Source organism: Ciconia boyciana, chromosome 23 (genome assembly GCF_034638445.1).
Source record: "Ciconia boyciana chromosome 23, ASM3463844v1, whole genome shotgun sequence".
Classification (NCBI taxonomy): Eukaryota; Metazoa; Chordata; class Aves; order Ciconiiformes; family Ciconiidae; genus Ciconia; species Ciconia boyciana.
Window position 1 is genome coordinate 3,033,217 of NC_132956.1, and position 24,454 is coordinate 3,057,670.

The following is a 24,454-nucleotide window of genomic DNA, read 5'->3' on the forward strand; positions in this document are numbered from 1 at the left end:
TGCAAGAAAAGTGGCTGGGGTTGTAGAGGAAGCTTTCCCAGCAGGACCCGAGTGAAACGCAGTGCCTCTACCTGTGTTTGCAGAGAGCCTGAGAGAGCAGCCCTGCAGAAAAGCCGGATTCTCGTATTGCCACTGATTTAAATGTTCAGCTATTTCACTTGGCAAGATCGATCCTGCACGGCCCTGACATGTAACAGGTAGGCAGGGTTTGAAAAAGGATTATAGCCAGGCTCCTCTTCCCAGCAGCAGATCTCACCTGCCATAACGTGGGGAGAGGCAGCTTTAAAGGCAGGATGCCGATCTCGCTGTCCTGGCTGGGGCTCAAACGAAGAGCTCCCCATTAATGAGAAGGAAGTAGGGAGCGGTGGAATCGGGAAGTGCTTTGTTCAGCCCATACGGACAGTTGGCACATAAGGATCTACCGGGGGTTAATCAAAGGCCTGCTAAAGCGCGATGAGAAACCTGCCAGTCACCATACGAACCGCCGTCCCGAGGAAATTAAAAATCACGCACCATATGCCGCGCGGCACGGGGAGGGAGCGGGGCGTCTCGAGCAGCGCTTGCATCTGCCCGAGCGGCCCCGTGAGGTGCGATGTGCGCTGCCCCGGGGGGTTCATAACCCGGCAATAACTCGCCTCCTTCCCCTGCCTTCCCGGCACCGAGCGGGGAAGGACAGTGATGGGGAAATAAGGGGAACGGAGGGGAAGGATGACACATGTTCAGCCCAACCCAGTGGCAGAGCAGCCGGAGAGGCAGAGCCAATAGCTGCTTTTCATGCTCAGTGAGTCCGTCCACCTCCACCCCCCCTCGAGTCCTTAAGTTGCAGCTTTTAACTACCTCGGTGTTCAAAGAAAATATGATGCTCAGCGTGAACAGAAGGAAGAGCCTGCTGACAGGTAGACAGCATGGACACTGATCCCGGCAGGGCCGGCTGCTGAGAGAGGTACGTGCCTTCCAAGGCAGGGATCCGAAAGCAATCACATTTGGGATGCAAACTCAGAGCAGACTTTAATTTTCCAGCAGGGGGAATATGGAAATCTGGCTCCCTCGAAATGATTCATCCCCCCTTCCCACCACCGCCACCTCCCCTCCCCCTGCGTCCTCTCCCCATCCCTCCCAGCACAAAACACTTTGCTGCAGTCTCTCCATCTGGGTGCCTTAATGTTGGGTGTCTTAGTGTTCCCGCGAGTGCCGAAGTCGGGAGCGGAGGCTAAGCGAGACGTGGGGAGAGCGGCAGGAGAGAGCGGGTGGTACCCGCGGGGTTGACAGGCTCTGGACCCGGGGCACTGGCAGGTTGGCTTGTGCCAGGCGCTGAGCAGGGATCCCAGCTGGTAAGAACCATCCTTGGGGAGCCAGGCACTGCCCTGCTCAGCACGCGGGTGCTTGGGATGCTACGAGGGGCTCACCCAGATGGGTGCCTTTCCCCTGACAAGCGTCAGCTCTACCAGGGGAGGGAGGGAAGGGGAGGGGGGAGGCAGTGAAGCAGGGACATCGGCAGGGTGAGGCTCCCCCCTCCTGGGGCTTTACACTCAAGGAGGACCCTGAGCCAGCACTGCGTTCATCTCACCTAAGGCCCCTGCCCAGAACAGGCGCTGGTTTGGGGAGAGGGGCAGAAGAGAGGCCTGACTGAAGGATGCCTCTTCGACGCACTGTTGCTGGTCGTGCAAGCCCGGGCTGCTGTTTGCTGTGTCGGGGGAGACCCTCTCCTTTCGGCTGTGAGGGTGTCCGACCTGCTGCTTGGCTATTGCAGCTGAAGGATCCCCGACAAATGTCTGGGTGGCATCTCTCTGGGGAGGCAGAGGGAGGTGGAGATGACACCGGGGAGGCAAAATCCCTTGTCTGGCAGCAGAAAGTGACTTCTCTCCCATTGCCGCGTGGGAGGTGTTCAGGGCTTGCTGCCCCCAGGATTTCTGTGTAATTCGGTCTCACGTTTATAAATACAGAGCTGTTTTCTCAGGCACGTCAAGGAGAATTAAAAAGGGGGGAGTTGTGGGGATCCCCCAACCAGGGCTAGCAGGATCTGCCTGCCTCCTGGGTAGCTTGGAAGAACTTTTGTGGTCTTGAGAAGAAGAGAGCAGCTGGCACGTGTGTTCGCTGAGCTCAGCTTTGGTCTGCCCCATCCCGGGGGACGGGCACGTGGCAGGGTGCTGAGACGAGGGCTGCTCTCAGCCGGTGGCTCTGTTTTCCTTTTCCACCTTTCCTGGTGCCGGAGCTGGTTCCTGTGGCTGTGCTGGTATAAATATTGTCTAAAAAACCCCTTTCTGGAGATGATGCCGTCAGGTGGCGCTTGGGAATAGGCAGCGTCGCTGTGGGAGTCCGGAGAGCAAACACTTGTTGCTGCGAACTGCACATTGCACGGGGCACAGGGAAACGTGGCATCCAGATCCCCTGGCCACCCAAGCCCGTGCCCCCGGCCCTGCCGACTGCCGGGAGGTGACGCAGAAAGGGAGCAAAGACTTTCTGCAGGCGCTGGGAGGGATGTGCAGAGCGGTCGTGGCTGTGGAGATGGGAAGATAAGCGTGAAAAGCTTTTTCTCTCAGCTCTGGCACTGAAAAGCGTGATTTTAATTATAGACTATTTCTTCAGATTTAGCCTTGTCTGGCATGTGACTTCAGCCCTGTAACCTCCTTGGCAGGCTTTGCTTGTGCGAGCGGCTCCGTGCACGCAGTGCATGGAGGTCTCTGAAGGAGGCTGCCCAAGGTAAAAGTTTCTGTGCAGTCTAGAGAGCTTTTATATGCTCGGGGACACTTTTACGGTCAGCCAGATGCATGGGGTACAGAGCAGAACGTACCTCTTCTGTCTTGATAAACCTGCTGCTCCTGGAGTGGGGCTGCCCCAACCTTATAATGCTCAGAACAAGACCAGCAGCTGGGCCAGCCCAAACCATCCCGAAGGCCAGAGCAGAGCTGGGCTTGGGCAACCGCCCATCCCAGGGCACACACTGAAGTTCACCAGGAGGGTCTGCACATAGCAAGGTCCCATGCAAAGCTCCCCAGGCCAGGAAGGGCTGTGGGAGCACGCAGCGAGGCACAGCGCTGCCCAGACTTACCTGCTTCATCCCATGTGCCACGTCCCCGCACCACGGGAGAGAATCGGCCCCGGTGCCTGGGGACAGCATCAGGTGACAGCAGCTGGGTGGCAGCCAGGACCAAAGCAACTGGCCACCTTCCCGTCTGGCAATCTCTGCATGGTGCTGCTCTCCGCTTCCAGGGTCAGAGAGAGTTTGCCACCCCCCCCAGCGCAGACACAGCCCAGAGCACAGCCCAGCCCTCCCAACCTCAAGGATAACCCTCCCACTGACTTCAAAGACAAGGCATGCTTGAGAGGACAAAGAGAAGCATTGTAACTGATAATGCTTAGGGACCGTATTAGGTACATAAGTTGTTTTCGGAGATCCCAAATGCAACAGCATTTTTGCAGCCTAGCTTAAGTGTACAGAGAGCAGACGGAGGCTGAGGAAGAAAAGAGCTGCACAAACTCGAGTAAGAGCATCCACATCAGGGTTTGCATCCAGTTTCACTAAACTAGGTCCAGTGCAACTTCCGCTTGGAGACAAAAAAACGCAGGCACAGTCCCAGCTCAGAGGCTAGACAAGACAGGGGGGACCTGGGCGCCAGAGGCTTGCCTGCCATGGCCGAGCCGGGCGGCAGCTGAACCTTTTGGTGCCCTCAGTGTGGTGCAAACCACGGGGCGAAGGTGCCCTGCTCCGGCAGGGCCAGCTCTCGCACCAGGCAGCTCATCCCATGGGTGCGAGCAGGCTGGCGGCATCGCCCGGGCTCTCTGCGGAGTGCGATGTTACCAGCAGCAGCCCCGGTTCCAGCGCAAGGGAGCACGTCCCCTGTTAATCAGCATTTAATTAAAGGACATGCTGACATTTGGAAATCAGAAACAACTCTCCTGTGTGGGCTGCCTCTCTCTGCTGCTCGCCTCTTCTCTGAATCACTCCCTGACATTTTGCCAGATTAGGATGTGACTCTCTCTCTCCCTCCTTCCTTATAAAAATAAACTGAAAAGGAGATGCAAAGCCACCGCTGCTCCTGAGGGAGAGGACGTAGGGGACGGGGTTTCGCTGGGGAAAAACTCCCATTATTACATTGGCGTCCTACAAAGACCCTGACTGCGGGGCAGGTTTTCGTGTGGTAGGTGCGGCAGGGATGCTGAGGCAGGGGTTACTCACCGTGTCGGTGTGGGGCAACTGGTCCTCCCTCTCCAAAACCACGCAGAGAGCCGTGCAGGCATCTCAGGTCCCCACACAGCCCCAGGTGATGTGCCTGAAGGAACCAAAAGCAGACAGTGTGAATGCCTGGCAGGGGAACAGGGAGTCCCTGCAGCGGCTGGCCCATCGGGAGCAGGTTGGACCCACGGGGACCCATGGGTGGGACAGGACTGAAAGCCAGGGCCAGGGAGACATTCAGCATCACGGCCTCGGAGCGGTCCCGCTGACAGCATCGCTCCTCAGAGCGAAGGGGACCGAGCCCGGGCTGAGGGCAGGCCCGCTGTGCCCTGGCGTGTCTGCACGGGGAAAGGCAGGGCACCCCCGCACTCCCCCTCTCCCCACGTACAGACCCACCTGTCCCCCGGGTGGGACCCCCCTTCCCCTCACGTTTCCACCCACCTGCCCCTCACACCGGACCCCCTCACCCCGTGCCTCCCACGTGCACCCCGCGTGTACCCCCCACCCGCCCCGTGCTGCCCCCCACCACGCGGGGTGCCCCACGCCCGGGGTCCCTTCCCCACCCCTTGCATTACTCCGGGGGTGGCGGGCGATCCCTCGCCCCTCCTTCGCCCCTTGCATTGCACGAGCCACAGCCCAGCAGCATCCCGCCTGCGCCGAGGTGCCCCCCGCCTCCCGCACCTTCTGCTGCTCTTGAAACGGGGCCAGCGATTCTGTTTATCTGTTAGCCCATGCCAGAGCTGGTAAAATGCAAACAGCAGTGAGGGATGGGGGAGGAGGAGGGGTAGTGGGGGGGAACCCTCACCGTTCGCTTCCCCTTGGCTGCTCATTTCAACCTTCTTTCAAGCAGAAATTACTCACATTAATCAAGAGTGAGAATGTGTTTGCAGCCCTGCAGATTTGGCAGCGCGGAATCAAATTCCATCAGTAGCAGCAGGAGGACGGGAGCCTGTATCTCTGCTGCGCACAGCCTAATAGAGCCATTGCCAGAGGAAATTGGATCTGAGAGCTCCCCTAAATTAATCTACCCTTTAAAAAAATGCCAGGAGATCTACATGACAAATGAGCGCTTGCAACGGAAGCTGATGCAAACATCCAGCACATCAGATCTGTATGGATCTGCCCCTCGGCCAACATCTGCATGGGAAGAGGCACAAGAGCAACCCCAACGAGTATGGGTTCCCCGCAGCCAGGGCACGCGGCGGGCGGAGGAGCCTTGACGGGCGATTCGGGCCATGAGAGCTGCTGGGACGGGGGAGAGGTGCGAAGCAATGGCTGCCACACGGCTGCTGCAATAAGCCCCTCTCCTCTCCTCCTCCCAGCAGGCAGGAGAGGTGCCAGCGGCTCAGAGCTGCCTGCATCCTACGTGCAGCCGTGGCTGTGCCGCGGGGCGGCGGGGAGCATCTCTGGAGGAGCTGAGCGAGGCAGAGCCGGGGCCCGGCAGGAGCGCGGGGCCGCGGGGCAGCACCAGGTGCTGCCGTGCCGGCTCTTGCCGCCGTCGCGCCGCGGCAGCGGGGCAGGTGGAGGCTGCTGGGGTTCTGGCTCGCGCGCACCGGGGAGCTGGGGCGCAGGTGCCGCAGCTCGCTCCGCTTTAATAGAGCTGCTGCTGCTCCAAGGTGATTGCTACTTTATTGGCTTATTTTTAGCCGCGCGGCCGGGCTGAGAGTAAGATGGATGGGTCTTGTCTTGGGTGAGACTTTTGCTTGCAGTAGGAGCCTGGGTGCAAGGAGGGAGCGACCGCTTTGAAAGCTGCCTTGAAAACAGCCGGGGCTTAGCTCCCCGGTGCAGAACAGGGAGCTCACCAGGCCCTCGCTCCTGCCCCGGGAACGGTCCGTAGGGTGGGCATGGGCCGGGCCGTGCTGGGTGTGAGGCCGATATGGGTTGGTGCGGGCTGGCTGCTGCTGGGCAGTTTCCTCCAACAAGGGCCCCCCCCGTACCGTTTGCTTGCAGCATCCCCCAGTAAAATCCAAAGACCCGTGTGGCGGTCAGGGTCTCGTCTGCTCTGAGGGTCTCCCATCCCAGGGGTCTGTCTTCTCCCCGGTGTTTCTTGGGAGCAATCGGACAGCGGGAATGCTGCTGAGCCCCTGCTCTAGGTGCAGCCAGGCGCCCCCCCGGGAAGGGGACCCTCCAGCGATCCCTGGAGCTGGTGCAGGCAGCACCCATGTCGTTAACCCCTCTGCACCGCACGCTGCCGCACTCTCCGGCAGCTCTGCTCACACAGGCATGTCCCCTGCACCCCTCCGTCATTTCTCAACCATGGGCAATTGAAAGCCTTAGCATCTTTGCTCTGCTCTCAGCAGCACCCGGTGATTGAATCTTGACCTTTATTTCCTAGGTTTATTAACTCCCTGCCCCTGTACGTGTGGACTGAGCAGGGCCAGGCGACGATGAGACAAGGAGCATTTCCAGTGCTGCCTCGGGACTGCTGGGAGCTTGCACCAGGGAAAAGCGACGCCCAGCTGGGCTGGGTGCGAGGGCTGGGTGCAGGGGCTGGGTGCAGGGGCTGGGTGCGAGGGCTGGGTGCATTGGGCACAAGGGCAGGTGCTGGGTGCTGAGCACTTTGGCCAGGCTGGTCCAAACTGCGTTGAGGAGCCGAGCGATGTTCATAGCAGAACCCTTTGCTTCTCTCTGCTCTGGAGGAATGTCACCGCAGAGGGAAGTGCCTTGCTCAGCGCATGGGCTCTAGGACGCTGCATGTGAGTCAAGTTTGCAATCTAAGTGGGGTTGTGTGATTGCAACTGGGTAAATAAGGCTTTCCGTGGTGATTTTTGCTCCCTGAATGGATGCATTTCTGTGGGGTTTTGTTGCAGGAGGTTTGTTCAGTTGTCTACAGAAAATAAGCAGCCAGGTGTCAGGATATTATGGCAAGGGGAAAATAAAATACCTGGGTAGCCAGATGAGAAAGAGTGTGAACTCGGTTAAAAAAGTCATCAAGCGTGTGTAGACAGTGTGTGGCAATAACTGGGCGTCTCTGCCCCCCCAGTACCATGGGGACCCGTGCCGCAGAGGGAGCAGTGCCCGGCTGTGCCAGCACACACGTGTGGCACAACCCGGTGTGCCGGCGTGCCCCGGTGCCTGCTCCGGCTGCGCGGCTGCCTGCCAGCGTGGCGGGAGCTGCGGCCAGCGAGGCCGCAGGGGATATTGATTAGTTTTACAGTGTAACCTGACAGAGCCTATTCTGGTGGTGTAATGAAGACGGATGATCCCGTCCCCTTGCCGCGGTGCTTTGGGGAAAGGGAAAATTATTCGCTGCATCCTGGAGGGGTGCTCCACGGTCCTCCATGCCTCGTTCCTGTACTTCATCTAATTTCCACCTCTCTCGCTGTTTTTTTTCTTTTTTCCATCCTTATGGCTCTCTGCCTTCCCTTGTCCCAGCACCCCACCGTCCCAGCGGGCGCCAGGAGATGGATGTGGTGCTCATGCTGGGAGGCAGCTGAGCCTGGTCCAGACCGTCTGGGGTGCAGACCTCATCGCTGGGACGAGCTGGGAGAGGACTTGTTGCAGATCTTGGCTGCCCATGGTGGAAAGCTCTCCTGCTGGGGCTCACCACAGCCAGAGGCGTGATCCAGCCTCACACCACAGCTCACCTCTCCCTCCTCCTCTGCTTTCAGTCCCTGTCTCTTGTTCTTCACCCCCTGCCTTCGCTTCCCCCGCGAGCGCCCATCTGCACATGCGTCTCCTTCTCGGGGCTGCTGCCGTGGATGAGGCAGCCCAGCAGCCCCGAGTGCCCAGCTGCCAGCCCAGCTTGCTGCAAACACATCCCACCTCCAACATGGGAGAGACCTCCGCAGAGCAGCCCTGCTGGGAAACCCCATGCAAGAGCCGAAAGCCTCATCCCGCGACCTGTTAAATGTCAATTAAGTGCAGCTCTATGAGGTTGATGAGCTCCTTTCACAGCCTGATCTGAGCGTTTTGGAAACTGCAGGCAGTGTTTTTTCCTCCACTGACCAGCGGTTGTGAATCCATCTTTACGGTAACACCAGGCTCAAGCATTCGCATGCCAGAAGGCAGTTATGTACAGTCATAAAAACGATTTAAAATTGGTCAGGGTTTTAAAAGGAAAAAAAAGAAAGCTCGTATATTATCAGGTCTTTATTTTTCTTCTAGCTTTTACCCTTTAGGATTCATGTTTTCAGGCTTTTCTCAACAAACAACACAGTTGGAAATGCTAAAGCATTTTTATGTAAGAGCTGAGAATCCTCCAGAATCACAGGGCTGCGGGAAGGAAAAAAAATACCAACTGCTGTAATGCACGAGATACGATCTCCAAAGCTGCCAGCACCCTCTGCAAAGTAACCATCTCCTACTACCTCTTCAGAAACCTAACGAGTCTCATTGCTATCTTCCATCAGATCCAAGCCCCATTGCTTCACAGACCTGATGTTCAGAAGGGATCCTCTGGTCTGACCTGATGCGGGGATGATGCCCAGCAGCTCCCTCACTTCCAGCCTAGGGAAAACCCCAGTCCTGGAGCGCAGATTTCTAGGGCTGCAGAGCCCCAGCGATTAATTGCAGCCTCTGTTTTAAAACTTTGAGCCTGTTAAGGCTGTTTTGGGGTGGGATCTATGACGTTCCCATCGATGCCCTGTACACTATCCAGCCAAGTTCTTTGAGGTGATAAATAAATTATTGTAAAACTAAGGGGGAAATCGTCCTGTAGCAAACACACGGTGCCTCTCCAGCCTCATGAGTCCCCTTGGATATTCATGGCAGAGCAATTACTCTTTTTCTCAGCTAAGGGAACTAATTTCATAAATGGTGCAACTCTACCGCGAGCAGAGAGCTGGCTGCAGTGTTAGGGAGGAGAGGAAACCACAGTGCCCCGTAATTTTGAAGAAAGTACATCTAAAAATAAGGCACACCAGATACCTGCCTGGCTGTTACTGGATGCAAACACGCTACGAATGCAACGATGAACCTTTTTGCGGTCTGCAGTCCTTCCACTGGCACTTCACCAGCCCGCTTTTGGGATGACTTTTGGGGAAGAGCTTTGGAAGGCCGATGGGGAGCAACCCCCAGGCAGTGAGGAGCACACCCTCGCGTTTCGCAGCCACCTTTTCCTCCTGCTCCCAGCTCACGACTTCAGCCTAACATCTGGCAAAGTTGCGTACCACGGGCAAAGCGAACATCGCTGCTTATGGCAGGCCAGGCTGACAGTTCCTGTGAGATCAGCCCCGCGAGCATCATTTCTTGGTGATAGCTAGCTCACAAAGGAAAGAAATGGAAGCAAATCTTACATGACACGTTTATTTTTGTCATCTATTTATTAGCTCAGAGCAAAAGTCCTGCTGCGCTGCATTATGGGGATTATGCAAATGAGGGACATCAAGACAATTAAAAAAAAGCCCAAGTGAGCACAATGTCAGAGCCGAGCAGATGCTGAGAGACAGCGCAGCCCTCCCCGGCCGCTCCTGGCCTGCTGCAGCCCGGCAGCACGGCTGGACCGCCTGCTTGGGCAGCCCCGTGCCCAGATCCAACGTGTCGCCCTGTCCAGATGCTCCTCCTCCGGCTTGTGCAGACAACCCAGCCGAGCAGGTCATTAGGCCCATCAGTTAATGAGCTGCCCAACACGTCTCCCAGAGCTGCCCTCCCACGGGGCTTTGGCTGCTGCCCCTTCCCTGTTTGGGGAACGGATGCACAGAGTGGACCCTCTCGCTGCTCTCGCCTAGACTGGTACAGCCAAAATTGATGGTTAGACTAATCCCGGGCAGAATTTGGATTTACAGGGTTGCTGAGGGAGCTACCCACAAGGCAGGGAGCTTCCTTGCCCGCTGCAAGGGACCTCCTGGCTCCCCACGGGCGAGCAGCCCAACGCCCCGTGTCCCGGCACAAGGGGACCCGGTACGGGGTGAGGTAATGCCGTGCTCATGTTCGGTCGGGCGCTGCCACGGGAGGAGGATCTGGCTCGCCCCACGGGTCTGAAGCCTGGCTAAATCCCCACTGAATCACCCGGTGTTACACTGACAGCTTGGGATTTATGAGAGCTAAAGTGGATGGATAGCAATGAGCAGGAGAAAAAAAAAAAAAAAGGTCCCAAATCTGACTTGTCTTTGCTTCTGCAAGCCCCAGAGGACTCGGGATGTGTGTTTGGGGATTTAACTGTGTCTGAACCCCTCTATTTTGAGATGGAGGTGGAGGGAGAGCTTAGGGCAGCCGAAGTGCATGTTGATAGCTGCATCCAAGCACAGCTCCTGCCCCAGCAGCTCCTGGAAGTGGAAAAACGCCGTTTCCCAAAAGCCTGTGGAAGAGCAGAGGCAGGCTGGCGCTTGGAGATGCGGAAAGATGCAGGGAACAGCCGGGGAAACATGCTTCCATCCTCACTCCGCTAATTACACTCATTAAGGAAGGAATGCTGCCTCTGATTTTGAGCTGCACCAGCTATTTTTAATTTCCCTGCCTGCTGAAAGCACACACCGGTGCACTCGGGTGGGTTTTTTTTCTGGAAATGGGTATTTCTCCTCCCAGGTCAGAGGCTCTTTTGTGTCTGCCTGGCTGGGAGACGGGGCTGAAGACAAAGCGGAAAGGCAGAAAGCGGGAGAGAGGCGAGATGGGGAGAGCTGGCATCCCTGCCCCAGGCGGGGGGTACGCGGGGGGCCGTGCTCCGTGGGTACCGGGCATCCGCAGGGAGCTGCGCGGGGAACGGGAAGCTGTCGGCGGAGCGGAGCAGCGGGGATGTAGACGTGTGTGCGGCTCCGCGACCCAATGGGGAGAGCGCGAGAGACGGGAGATAATTTATGCACTAACCTCAGATTGGGGTTGCGGGCGGCCGTCCCCAGCCGGCGTGGGAGGAAGGCCTCTTCCCATCGCCCCTTCCACCCGCCTCCTCCCGCCCTGCAACCACACACAGCCACACAATCCCCTTACAATTAGGAAGACACCTATTCAGCACCGCTCTGGCATTGCTGGGCTTTTGTTCCTTCTCTTCTCTGCTGGCAAAGCTCTTCTTCCCTTCCGCACGGCTGTGTGCAGCGCTCGGCGGTTCGTTAAGTTGCTTTTCATAATCTCCACCAAAGAACTGCAGCCCCGCTGAAGTCCCGCGACTGAGGCGGCGGGGAGGAGAGAGGAGAAAAAAAAAAGGAGGAAAAAAAGTAAGACAGCATTTTTCTCTTTCTTTCTTTGTTTGAAGTCTTGCCTGGAGGAGTTGTGTGTGTGAGAGAGCGAGGCAGTGAATAGGAGTGGGTGCACAGGCTCCGCGTACGACGGGCATTGGTAAGGAGCACATGCAAACCACACACAGACACCTGCATCCATCAGCCCCGTGTGCATGCGTTACCTGTACAGCTCCCCCGGGGACTTAAACTCTGCGGGCAATGCCTGCGTATTTCTTTCCCAAAGAAATTCAAGTTCTTTATATCTTTATTGTGTATACTGAAAATGTGTTTATGTACGTGTATGTGGATATATGTATTTATATCTCTTCACGCTGTGTTGTAGCTAATGCGTGGCATTTGCTTGCAGTAATTCTATGTGATCAGCTGAAAAAAAATAAATTGTCTTTGTTTTAGGCGAGAATCAGCAGCTAATAATAATAATCAGATAGTCAAAATTCATCGATATATGAATGTTTGTGAAGATGTGTGTATATATATATTCACATTACTTATGTTGACACACAATTACATGCAACACGTTAAGTACTTATCAGCTAAATTACACGTAAGCTCTTTAACTGTTGGATTTCAGTATGAAGTGTGCACTTGTATGAGTGTTCCTGTGTATGAATATAAGTTCGTGTACATATATGATAAGTTTTCTGTCTTACTCAGGTACCACACATGTGAAGGGGGGTGTTTGTGTAGGACTGGGGATGTCTGTGTACGTGCAAACACTTTTGCTTTGTTTGTAACGTGTATAAAATCCGTGCATCGGCCCCCAGTTGCAGGCAAAGAGAAACTCTGCCTGGTGCAGAAGTGTATTTTTCTTTCTGATGAGTGTGAACTGAAGGGCGAAGAGCAGATTTGTTAGTGCTCGTGCCTTGCTGAATGTCATTGAACCCTGTAAGAAAACAGCACGGAGTGCCGGTGTGGTCGGAAGAGCTGGGTGTGCTGGTGGAACCGCATTTGAGCAAGCCTTCCTCCGGCTGCAAACTTGCAGCTCCAACACCAGTGCTGGTATTCGGCACAGCGGAGAGGGAGGCTCTCCGGATTCTCTCCGATGAGGTAATCCCGAAGAAAGATAAGGGAAGCGGTGCATGTATTAACCTGAACGGTGATGTCAGCGAGGGGAAGGGAAATTAATTACTTTGAGATAGGAATTGTCTTGATTTTGGTGTCATTTGATTCCTGCTGTTATTTCAGACATGCTGGGGTACTGAAACCAAAGGGACTCTGGTGATGGGGTCCTGAGGGCTGGCAGGGTCTGGGGAGACCAAACGGTTCCCAGTGGCTTGTGCAGTGATTTGGTACCAGGGGGGGTGTGTGTGTGTGTGTGTGTGTGTGTGTGTGTGTGCAAGTGCCTGGGTGCACTCGCCTGTCTGGACTGCGATAGCCCATTAAGGAGGATAATAATTTTTCTCTGCTGGAAGCTTCAGCGACAGCAAGGAGAGGAGAGGACGGCAAAGCCCCCCAAGGCCTCCTTCAAGGAGCAGGCTGGGGGTGCCCGGAGGCATCTGAGGGATGTCCCCTCCTGGTTTCTGCAGATGTCTGTGTCCCCAGGGAGCGGTGGCAGACCTTCAGCAGCAGGGCTGGGTGGGACCAGGGCTGGGACGGCTGCAGGCAGAGAGAACAGGCTCGGGTACGGGCTTGGGGCACCTTCACACTGCTCTTATGGGGCTCCCTGTGGGGTTTGTCTTCCCCCCAAGTGTGGCTGTCCCTTGGGAGGGAGCAGTGGGACCCTGGTGCCCTGTCCAGCAGGATAAGCAACAGAGGAAAGGTCTCCAAAGTGGAAAAGAGACGCTTTCTCCACCAGAATTTCTCCTCATGCTAATAGGTGTCACATTATGTCACGAGTCCCCGATGACTTGTCAGCAGAACATGACAAATCACTGGTAACAGTGAACAACAGGGCCAGCAGCAGACGAAACACAAATATCTCACGTCTGCATCACCTTGGACCTGACAAGGAGGATGCATCCACGATGCTCCCCAAACCCCGCCACTCAAGCTGTACAAACCTGCCTGTAGGCATGGATGCCACCGTTCACTCTCCAGGGACTAATCGCTGTGCTGTTTCTTATTCCAGCCCCACGTTTCCTACTCGCAGGGCGCACTGCCCTTGCACGCTGCCTGTTGCACCGAGTTGCCAATGCCGGCAGAGGACAGCCCATGGGCTGGGGTCAGCCTGAGCTCGGCTTTCAGGAGGTCTTCCCTCCAGGGCTGCCAGCTCAGCACGACCACGGCAGAGACCCTGCAAAGCCCAAAGCAAGAGCAACCTTGACCTCTCGGTGCCTAGACACGGTTCGCCAAACCCCAGGAGAGTGTGAATAGCTGCGTGAGGCTTAACCACCCTTTTGCCTTGCACATGCACAGGCACACAACGGCAGCTCCCATGTGGGTAGACCATCAACCCATCCCATTTCGATCCCAGTCACCCCAGCTCTCGCTAATCCTCTCTAGCCGGCAATGGGGAGCATCAGTGGGGGCACGCGGGGAGGGTTGCCCCAGCCCCACGGCTCTGCCAGCATCCCTGCCTTCATCTACCACTTCTCCTTGCCCCACTGGCCTCACCCACGCATCCAGAGGGGAATCCCCAGTAGGAAGCACACCGGTGTCCCGCGTTGCAGCCAGACAGGGTTGCACAGGACAGCCTGGATGGGAATATCTGCCAGGAATCCTCTGTTGCATGCACAGGTTAAGTCAGGGGGGCTCTGGGGAGTCAGTGCAGCCGCTGGGCAGGAGGGGGGAGCCCAGCGTGGGGCAGCAGCATTTGTAAAAGAGGTTACGATTTCTCTTGTTTGTGCCAGTGCAAATCCCCTGTGCCAGCGAGGAAAAGGAGCCTCGGTGGATATGGGTGGTTAAACCCTCTTCAAACATGGTGCGAAGCTGCGGTGTGAATTCCAGCTGAGCGCTGGCAGCTGTCTCTGCTCCTGTCCCAGGAGGGAGCCGGGTCTGTGGCTTTATCGGAGCTGTTTGAGCTTGTGCGTGTGATGGTGAAGCCGCATGCAAAGGGGGTTTGGGGTCTGGTCTGCAAGGGGAGGGGAAGAGCACGTTAGCGGGTCCGCTTCCCCCAGGACCACTTGTTGTCAGTGGATTCAGCCCTGATTTATGACGGTGGGAGATGGGTTGATCTCTTTTCTTCCTAAGCTTGTGCCCAGGGTGATGTCCCTGAAGTCACTGGAGTCACCTGAGGCAGGTTTGAGCCCAGGGAAGTGGCTCCCCAGGGGCGTTGAAGGGGCCACACTGGTGCGGAGGTGATGGATATCCTGCCTTCGCTTCCTACCTCTGGACAAAGTGCCCCCATACCCCCATGGGGCTCTTTCCTCACCTTCCCCCTTTAATTCCTCTGTCTCTTTGTTCCCTCTGCTCTAGTCGCTCCCAATCACTGAACCGTCCCCAGTCAGAGCCCCGTCGTTTCCCTCTCCCTCCATTACCCAGTCCAAGTTGCTGGAGATCCCAGGGGAGCAGCGCTCGCCCTCCTCGCCCTCGTCCGAGCGATGGACCAGCCCCTGCACCACGCAGGATCTCGGGCTGCAGCCCGTGCCTCACCCCCTGCCTTAGAGAGCCCATTGCTCCTCAGCCCTGCGCACTCCTCCGGCAAATCTAGACAAATCCCCCCATGGCTACTGCAGCATCTCCTGCCTCGCAGCCCAGACTTAATTACAGCTGGGGCTGCGGGAGCTGAAATATCTGTGACCAGGAATGTGCTAAAAGGCCTGGGAGCATCTTGTTAGCGAGTGACTTACCTGGATTCCCGAGTTGCATTTGCCCTCTCTTAATGGGCTGTGTGGCAAATTGATGGCTAGTTTGCAGGAACAGATCTGGGTCATTATCTCATCCCTTCCCTCTCTGCCTCTCTCATCCCTCCACCTTGAAAAAAAGCCGGAGGAAACAGCAACGCTCTGCGCTGTGCAGTGGGGCTGAGCAGAGGCAGAGCGGAGACGTTTGGGCTTCGGCAGGATCATATGGGCCATGACCCAGGACACACAAGCCTTGGGGTCCTGTGGCCAGACGTGCCCCTCCAAGAGTCGCTTGGTTCAGGTGCAGGTCCTCTGCTGAGGACTGATTTTTTGGTTTGCCGAGCACAGAAGCACCGAGGGGTCAAACCAAAATTAATTTATTATTAATTTTTTCAGCAAGCTGGGCAACGAAATCATCTAGGGTTGGAGAGCATTTTGCTTCACCTGGAGAAAAACCTGTCATTACATTTCCAGTCACCTAAAATACGTATTTTTGGTAAGAGCAAAGGAGAGCTGGAAGTGGCATGCTCTTCCAAATGGAAAAGTGGGAAGGAAAAGGTTGCAACTTCTCAGAGCTGCTTTTGTACCCAAAGCCGACTGCTACAAACTAACTGGATTTGCAAACTATTCCTCCTGGCTCAAACTTGCCTGTTCCAGCAAGAACATTTCTGCTTGCCAAAACAACCTCAGGCACTCATGGAAAAGCCAGTCCTTTGGGAGCCTGGTGCTGGGCTGAGCTGTGCCGGGGCAGCCGGAGCCCAGCTCTGCACGCCCTGTCCCCCTCAGCACCTCGCCAGCCCCGGTTTTCCTACGCAGGTCCCTGAGTTAGGGCAAGCCAGGTCCTGGAGCACTGGTACCTACTGGAAGGGGCAAACACATCTCATGGGCTGCCAGGGTGTCGGGGAGAGACTGCACGAGCGACGTCTGCTGTTCCGGAGGGAGGTGGGCTGAGCATCCCTGTGGGCATAAAGCCAAGTGCAAAAGTAGCCAGAAAATGAAAGGATTTCTTTTCTCTCCTTAAAACAAACCAGACCGGTTTTGTGCTGTATCCTGTGTTTTGGAAGGAATGTGTGATTGCCTGTGCACCTGCAAAATTAGGACTATTTTGGCCCTTCCTGAGCCTGTGGATTTTCTGTGGCTGCCAGAGCATCCTGTGAAGGGAACCTGGGCTCCGTCTGGTCTCTCCTTAATGCAATGCTGCAGCACTCGCAGCCGAGCGGCAGCTGCTGTGCGCCGGCTGCGATGCTGCGATTGCTGTTGTTGCTGCAAACATGGATTTGTTGAACGCATCTCTCTGGCACGTCTTGATAAGGGTGTTGTAGACAGTGTGGTCTCCTCGTCAGACGCCTGCTTTGGGGAGTGATGGGGAAGCAGAGCTGCGTTGCTTTCCTGAGCTCACCGTTAAGGATGCACGGCGTGATCTGGGGTGTCACTCAGCTTACCTGGCCTCCCTTTTTATTGCCTGTAAGAGTTGGGGGATTTATATAGCATTCTGGAAAGATTTGGGTTATATCCGTTTTGTTGAAGCAGCTATCAATACAAAATCAGGGGATGAGAAAGCGGATTAAAATGCATAAATAACCCCAGTATTACCCTATCCACGGGATGCACAAGTGACAGACAGGGTGCACCTTTAGCTGTCCAGAGCACCGATACAACCAGTGCATTTGAGCCTCCTCTTCCCCGAGCAGACGTTTCTATAAAGCCAAGAAGTCCAACCATAACGACTTGGAGGACAAGGTAATGCACACTGAAGGCTGGGAAATGACATTGTTACAATGACAAATATTCTCCGAATACCCAATTCATGATCCTGGGCGCCTTATAAATGTGATTAGTAGATCTAATCTTGCTGTGCTGGAGCCAGTTGTCAAGACAGCTTGAAAATGGATCATTGCCCAACTCTGACTTCAACTGCTCCCCAAGTTCTAATAGTTAATGTTTAAAAACCAAACAAGAGTTGGGTCCCGCACGCCCTGCCCTGGGGCACGAGCCAGCCTGTAGCTGGAGAGAGAGGGGCTGGGGAGGGGGGAACTGCAGATGATCCCCTAAAAGAAAGGCTGCTTGCACCTTCTTGGGATGCAATTAGTATGGATTTCTGTGGAAAACAAAATCGTTTAGGTGTACCCAGCTTGGCTGGTCTCTGTTCTTGAGTATCTATCCATCCGTTCGTCCATCTGTCCATCTATCCTTTCCGTTTCAGTTGTCGGGTATGTATTTTTTCTCTCCACCTTGCAGCAAGGATGGAGGCAGCCCCGGAGAGGCTCTGTGCATGTCTCAGCTCTCCCCTCACCTGAGACACGGGCAGGGAGCTGGGGAAGGAGGGGATGAGCCCTGGGAGAAGGCGAAGCAGCGCCGAGAGCCCTGGGCTACAGGGACGCTTCCTCTTGTGCTGTCATTTTGGGTACTCTCACTGGGGGTACTCTCATGTGGGCACGCCGGGGGCCTGCCTGCTCCAAAGGCGATGCCCACACATGCCTCTCTGGGTGCCAGTGGGAGCTGCCAGCCGCAGGGTTTTCTGCAAACCAGCTGGAAAAGCAGGAGAATAAGATTTCCAAAAGCACTCAAGTGCTTTTGGGTAGCTGGGGTGGTTTCCAGCCAGGTTGTCACAGCATCCCAGTGCCCCCCGGGGCTGGCAAAACCGGGCTAAGCCCCGAGTGCCCCTGGCTCCCCCGGGAGCGAGGCAGGTAGATTGCTGAAGGCAGCAAAGTACTTTTTAAAGCACCACTCTAAGTACTGTGAGTCTCTAAGGTGCGTTTGATGCCTTTACCCAGGATTTTCTGGGCGATCCCGGTGGGGACGTGGTTTCAGAGCAAGCTGGTGCTGCTCAAGCTTTTGCACTTTTGGGGCAGCCTGGTTGGGGCAAAGGCTGCAGGGATGTCGTGAGAGAGTCCCCACGCTCCCACCCGCCTTCCCCACCGCCCAACCTGCCCAAACAGCCCCCACCTCCTGCAAACCAGTGCCTGGGACGAACAGCATGGGGGAGGCTTTGAGCGTATCCAAGATACAGCGGATTTGGGCACCCTGTCAAATGTTCTCATTGTCTGACCCTTGTCCAGACGCTAGTAAAACCCTTTGGGAAATTCCCCCTCCACCCAGCGCACCGGCTTTAATTACGGAAGAGGAATGCGAGGCGCAGAGCCCTGCTCCTCCCGCCTCTACGCTCGGCTGAGCCGCCCAGAGCAGCACTGGGCGCCTGCACGTACCCCCCGAAGTTTGGGGTCTGGGAGGGTGGCGGGGCTGGGGGATGGAGGGAGCAGGCAGAGGGGCCATGGGGAAGGACAGCAGCGGAGGCGGGTGCTGGGTGCCCCTGCCCGGTGCTGGCGGGACGCTTCCCAAACCCGGGGTGACGTGCGGGGGCTTGTCCCCCCCGTCCCATTCTGGCAGCAGTACCCGAGCAGCAGGACATGAGTAATATACATCCCACTGGGGGAGTTAGATCAAAGGCAGTGAAGTAGATACAAGAGGTTTCTGCTTCACAGACCAGAGAGGCTGCAGTTCAATAGCGCCTTTGTTACCGGCTCTCCAGAGCTGGGGATGGAGAAATACCTGACCCCCCGCTCCCTCCCTCCGCTCCGGCCCCTCGGTGCACAACCATTTCAAGTATGCGACCGCGCAGCAAGGCTCGGCGGGGACGTGGGGACAGGGCGCTGGGGACTGCAGCGAGAGCAGCCGGCAAGGGAGGGGTCGGGGCTTCAAAAATGAGACCCCCCCCTAGCCGGCCGCGGCTCGGAGGCTGTGGGGCCGGCTGCCCCGTGAGCGCTGGGCACCCACTTCCCTGAGCATCCCTGCAGCACCTGGGTTTTGCTGGCAGGGGCCAGGGTTGTGCGGGGAGGAGAGGACGGTGTGGGCGATGCCATGGTGGCTGCTGTCCCAAGGCCCATGCCGGCTGGCATGCTGCCCTTCCCGCGGAGAGGATGCCATGCTGCCAAAGGTGAGGTCAGCCGCGCTCGGCCAGCGGCTCCGGGCTGTCCTCGGGTCCCTGCGGTGTGGTGTGGGGCTGGTGGTTCTCAGACGGGCACGTGTCTTCGTGCTCCAATGCTGGGGAGAGCAGCCTGGCACTGGAGCTGCCCTGCGTTGGGTGCAAGCCCCCTGGGGAGGTCTTGGGTGCTATGGCAGAGCCACAGGGCCATATCCTTAAGAGCCATTAAGCCCGGCTCGACAGATTTACCCCTCGAACGTGCAATGCGCAATGAAATTGGGGTTGTCTCCTTTGTGCACCCCCGGGACCGGGGGTTGGGTTGGTGTGGAGCTGGGGGGCAGAGACCCACGAGGGGCTCCTGGTGTGCACGCAGCGCCCATGGGCATGCACCGAGGTATTTGCCTGCAGACCTCCCCAGCACAATGCCTGCACCCAAGGGCATAACGCTGTGGCCAAATGATGCTGCTGCAGAGCTCGGTGCGTCGGGCTGCCCGTGGGGTGCCACCGTCCTGTGGGTGCCACCGTCCTGTGGCTGCCACCTGCAGAGCAAAAGGGCCGGGAAGGGAGCGTGACTGTGTCAGAAGGAGGGGCACACGGGGGCCTTTTTTTTCTTGCCATTAATGTATGGGAGTTAAAAGAGGAAAGACCTTGGGAAAACACCAGTTCAGAGCTACCCGTGTGCTTCAAAAGTTTGGTTTGTAGGTCAAAGTCATGTTCACTGCTATTATGAACCGCAGGGTGCAAAATCCTTCCTACTTCCAAACCTGGTTGCTGTATAGTTTTAGAAACATTGCGTTTCCCAAGGATTCTTGCGAGGGCAACAAGAAAGGGAGTTTCCTAGACTCAATAGCGGAGCTGACCTCATCAGCTCCTGGCAATTAGCAGTCACTGTTGCTGAACGAGCCGGCATCCTGGCAGGGGAAGAGAATAAAGGCAGAGGCCAGTGCTTTCCCAGAGACAACCCGGGCAGTTTTGGTGCCACCGGAGGAGATCCCCCAGGTGCGGGGAGGTGCAGAGGCTTTTGCTAAAGAATAAGGTCTGTGTCCGGCTCTCAGAGTTGCTGCCGGAGCAGCTGCTCCCCATGAAACGCGTCACCTTGTCCTGAGATGCCTCGTTTGTGGGGACGGAGACGCAGGCTCCCGCGAAAAGGCAGCAGAGGAAGGCAGCAGCGGGGGAAGCGAGCGGAAGGCGGGTTTGCAGCCAGACCTTTCTTTAGCCCTTTGTCTCAGCCGACAAAGGCGGGTCTGTTGGATGCACCTCTCGCCGCTGAGCATCCACCGCCTCTGCAGCCAGGTGAGCTGCGGGGGCAGCGGGGCCAAGGGAAGGTTTTCGGTTCCCAGTTCTGCCGCTGAGTGACTCTGTCACTGTGGGCAAGTCCCTCGGCGGTCCGAAGGGTCAGATTTTCAAATCAGCTACAGGACAGGGTACAGCTATACCCCAAGGCGAGCGCTTTCCGCCCTTGCTTGCAAAAGGGATTTACCCTGTGGGTTCCTGGGCTGCTGCAAGGGAAGCGGCTGCCCAACAGCACGGTGGTCCTCTATGGAAAGGGACACTTGATCTACAGGTGTAAACTTCTGCTGCTCCGTTTGGAACCAGAGCAACTATCTGGTTTATAACTCAAGGTTTATCAGGTTTAAAAGCAGCACAAAAAGATGTGATGGGGAATACCTAGCACTTACTGACAGAGATAAGGTGTAGCTGTGGCCAGGACACTGGCAGAGTGAAAATAAACCACTTCATTGCCTGCTGCTTGGGCACGCTGCCATTGATTCAGGCTATGGCATGTTGTCTTTTAAGCATCACCTCTGCTGCAAGAGACTGTCGTCCCTGCAATCACAGTTCATTACAGCGTTCGGAGCAGAAAAGGCAGGGCGCTGGGTCCTCCTCCCGGGGTCAGGCCATCGCGCTGGCACATTACTGCTGAGGGGACAGACGTGGCAGGTTTGGCTCTCTTCTTCCTGACCCGGGGGTAACCCAGGATAAACCACCCTGCGATGCCACGGTGCTGAGAGGTGACGGGGCAGAGGCTGTAGGGGTATTTTGGGGGGGATGTTCCCCTATTTTTGTAGGGTCGAGCTGGGCGGCTGTGGTCCCCGTGCAGGGATGGAGCGGGTCGTGCTCGCAGCCGGGCACAGGGAGGGAGGACAACTTAGACGGGGGGGTTACTTTTTTTTCCCCCTCCTTCCCCTTTTTCCTTTTCTTTCCCCAAAGACTGCTGGCTTATCCTGGGTAAGCCCTCTGCTGTGGTCTATGGCTTTTTATTCCTATGTGATTGCTTTTCCTAACTCATGTAGGGCGAAAAGCCATGGGCTACACAGAGGAGGGACTCCACCTTCCAGGCACCTCTGCAAACCGCACGGACTCCTGATCCCTTTTTAATCACCCATATTTATTTGGTAACAAATAACAAGTGAAAGGGGGCATTGAAGCCTTGCAGGGCCTTAGAGGTTTAGCAAGACGGATGGGGCAGGGGGTGGCGAGCAGAGGGAGAGACAAAGGGGGACGGGGATGGTGGGGGGCACGGCCTTTCAGGCGCCGTCGTCCCCATTCAGAGCTGAAATGGCGCTCGGCGGCGCCGGGTGCCGGCGAAGGGGGCTGCGAGGGCGGCGGGAGCGGCTTTTCTTTGGCAGCGAGCTTTTCTCACACGGTTCAAAGCATCCCCACCTGCAGCCCCGCAGAACAAAAGCGTCAGGCGGAGACCAAGGGCATTTCCAAGGGCCGCGGCCGCTGCCTTCACCCACCACCGAAACGGCTGCCAGGTGATGGCAGGAGCCCTTTCTGCTGCTGTCGGCTCTCCTGAGCAGGGGCTCGCAGGGGGCTGAGAAAAGCCCGGGCACCTCCATCCCCATCTCCCCACCACGCCGTGCCCCTTGCAGGGATGCTGCAGACCCAGCGCGTTGCGCAGAGCCCGGAGCTGCCCAGTTTGCACCAGGCAGGATCCGTCCCCGCAGCTCCCACGAGGCCACAGCCAGCCCCGTGCCACAAGGACGCTGGAGGAGAGGTGGTGGTCGGGAGCACGTGGGAAGGACAGGTTTAATTATACAGCGGGACTTGGCAAATTTGCACTTTTTAAATGTGCAAAGGCAGAGTCTGTGAGCACGGCAGCTTGGCAGAGCTGGGCTAGATGGGGTGGGAGAGGAGCGTGCTGCTGCAGACCCCACGACCGCAGATCCCACTGCCGCAGACCCCACCATCGTAGATCCCACCGCCGCAGACCCCACCACCGCAGACCCCACCACCGCAGACCCCACCACCACAGACCCCACCACCATAGATCCCACCACTGCAGACCCCACGACCGCAGACCCCACCACCGCAGACCCCACCACCACAGATCCCACCACCGCAGACCCCACCACCGCAGATCCCACCACCGCAGACCCCACCACCGCAGACCCCACGACTGCAGACCCCACCACCACAGACCCCACCACCGCAGACCCCACCACCGCAGACCCCATGATCGTAGATCCCACCACCTCAGACCCCACCACCGCCGATCCCACCACCACAGACCCCACCACCGCAGACCCCACCGCCTCCGTCGGCACCCGAACAACGTCAGGGGGTTACAAACCACCCTCACCAAGCAGGAAGCGAGCAGTTTCTCTATTCTTTTTTTTCTCACTTCCTGAGCTTTGAGTCATTAGGTGTCAGGCTTTCAAGTTTATTTCACCAGCCTGGAATGCATCTTTAAAAATAATAGTCATTGAAAAAAATGAAAGCTGAGATTCAGCTGTAATCCCATGACTCAAGGAGGTGTGGAAGGAAGAAAATCATAAAATCCCATGAGTTCCAACAATGAAAGCATGAGAGCTGGCAAGACTGTGGCACATAAATCATCAAAACTAAACACCATCAGTCAAAATGAAAGGAATTAAGCCAATCTCACCAGGCTGTTTTAATTATTTTTTAATGAGGATTTGCTCATTCAGAAAATTCACCCATGACAATGGCCGCCCTGAGCCATTCACGCCGAGCAGGGCCCGTCCCTGCTGCAGACACGCATGGCTTGGCCCCACCACTCCCGCCCCGGGGCTGCTCGGACCCAGTGCAAGGCCGGGGATGGGGAGCCCGGAGCGAGGGTGCCGTCAACCGCCAAGAAGAGGAGAGCAGGGCAAATGAACCAAAAATACGTGAGGAGTCCCATTTTTGCCATTTGCTTTGTTGCAACCCAAAATGTTGTGCTGGGGAGGTAATGAGCAAAATCCTCTCTGGCCCGTCCCGGTGGGTCGATGGGCGCTGCGCTGCGGCGGCTCCCCGAGGGGGGCACAGCCCCAAGCCCCCCGGCAAACCCAGCAAGCACTCCCACAAGCACTGGGGGAAAGAGCTATCGGGGAGCGGGGATGCTGGTGCTGAGGCATAGACTCCATCTCTGCGTGGCGATTGCCTCTTGTCAAGAGGCTGCAGACGGATGCTGGAGCGGCAGCAGTCCCCATTAATATTTCGGTGGCTGTTGGGCAAAGCGGCTCAGAGCAGGATTATTGGCAGCCTGTCTGCACTACGCCGACGAGATACTCCACCCCTGAGACTTGCTCTCACTACCCTTTATGCTATTGATTTTTCTTTTAGCAAGGCAGGCATTAAGCAGGAAAGAAACGGAGGGAGCACGAGGCAGTGTGCTGCTGCGGTGCTGTGTTGAAGAGCAGCCGGGACGGGAGGAAACCGAGTGGGCACGTTGGTTGGCGTGTCTGGTGGTCAGGAGCCAGGGCCGGTGACTTTCTGCCAAATCTCTTTCTTTCTTGCCCTTATTTGTCCAGCTCCAGTACTCCCTGGCAATGCACGCGGGCTTAAGCAGCGAGTTTTGGCTTGTGGTTTTCAGTCTGTTTGATCCTCAGGGGGACACCCGACCGGGGCTTGCAGGAGGCAAGGGGGGAGACAGGCACGGGACAAGTGTTTCTATGAAAGCCCTGCCGTGCAGAAGGCATTGGCAGAGACCCCTGGAAAAGGTCCATCGCAGAGAGAAGATGCTGCCAGCGCCAGGTGAGCTCTCGGCTTGTCTGGCATCCAGCTCCCAGCAGCAGCTCCAGTCACCTTTCAATTAGCACAGCCTCTGCCCGTGGCCCCGTGCGGCTGCGATTACTGCCCACGTCCAGGGCCAGGCAAAGCAAAAACCCTCAGCTGCCGTGCTTATAAAATATTCACAGCATTAAGTAAAACAGTAGATCAGGTTGGCATTTTCAAAGCATCTTAGAGAACTTAGGCACACACCTATTTTTAAAAAGGCAGCTATCAAAATCCCATCGCTGGTCCAGGGCTCTCGAGGAAGAGCCGCTGCACGGGTACTCCTGGGCAGCTCCATCTCCAAAAGTGCCCGGCAAAGATGCTGGAGCAGTCAGACCCCACCAGCAGTCCCCGGTCCTTCCTGGGCTCCCGGGAGCAAACATGCAGGGCAGGACAAGCCACTAATTACAGATAATAACTGCCATTTATGAGTGAGGCATCCACCGTCCCCAGCGTCTTCCAGGAGCTGGGTGTGGAGCTCCCGTATCCCAAAGCTGCCGGTGGGTGAGGCACAGGCTTG

General features: G+C 56.7%; 1 protein-coding gene and 2 long non-coding RNA genes across 4 annotated transcripts in view; 1 reads left to right on the forward strand and 2 right to left on the reverse strand.

The window, feature by feature from the left end:
• The first annotated feature begins 843 nt into the window (after window positions 1–843).
• BLACAT1 (BLACAT1 overlapping LEMD1 locus) overlaps window positions 844–24,454 on the forward strand; it is a 36,277-nt gene continuing 12,666 nt past the window's right edge. The window contains exon 1 of one of the 2 annotated variants that reach the window (XM_072844678.1): window positions 844–943. Coding sequence is in view for 1 of the 2 variants with exons in the window: in XM_072844677.1 (XP_072700778.1) it covers window positions 18,926–18,942 (17 nt within the window). In the remaining variant the exon portion in view is untranslated. Of the gene's footprint in view, window positions 944–18,863; window positions 18,943–24,454 lie in introns of those variants that run through there. The other variant, XM_072844677.1, reaches the window with a different exon arrangement.
• Window positions 1,149–5,191, reverse strand: LOC140643187 (uncharacterized). The gene is made up of 3 exons (XR_012039535.1): window positions 5,036–5,191; window positions 4,178–4,271; window positions 1,149–2,497 (listed from the first exon to the last, which is right to left on the reverse strand). It is a non-coding gene; the product is annotated as an uncharacterized lncRNA (long non-coding RNA).
• LOC140643186 (uncharacterized) lies at window positions 21,352–22,506 on the reverse strand. The gene is made up of 3 exons (XR_012039534.1): window positions 22,447–22,506; window positions 21,672–22,050; window positions 21,352–21,594 (listed from the first exon to the last, which is right to left on the reverse strand). It is a non-coding gene; the product is annotated as an uncharacterized lncRNA (long non-coding RNA).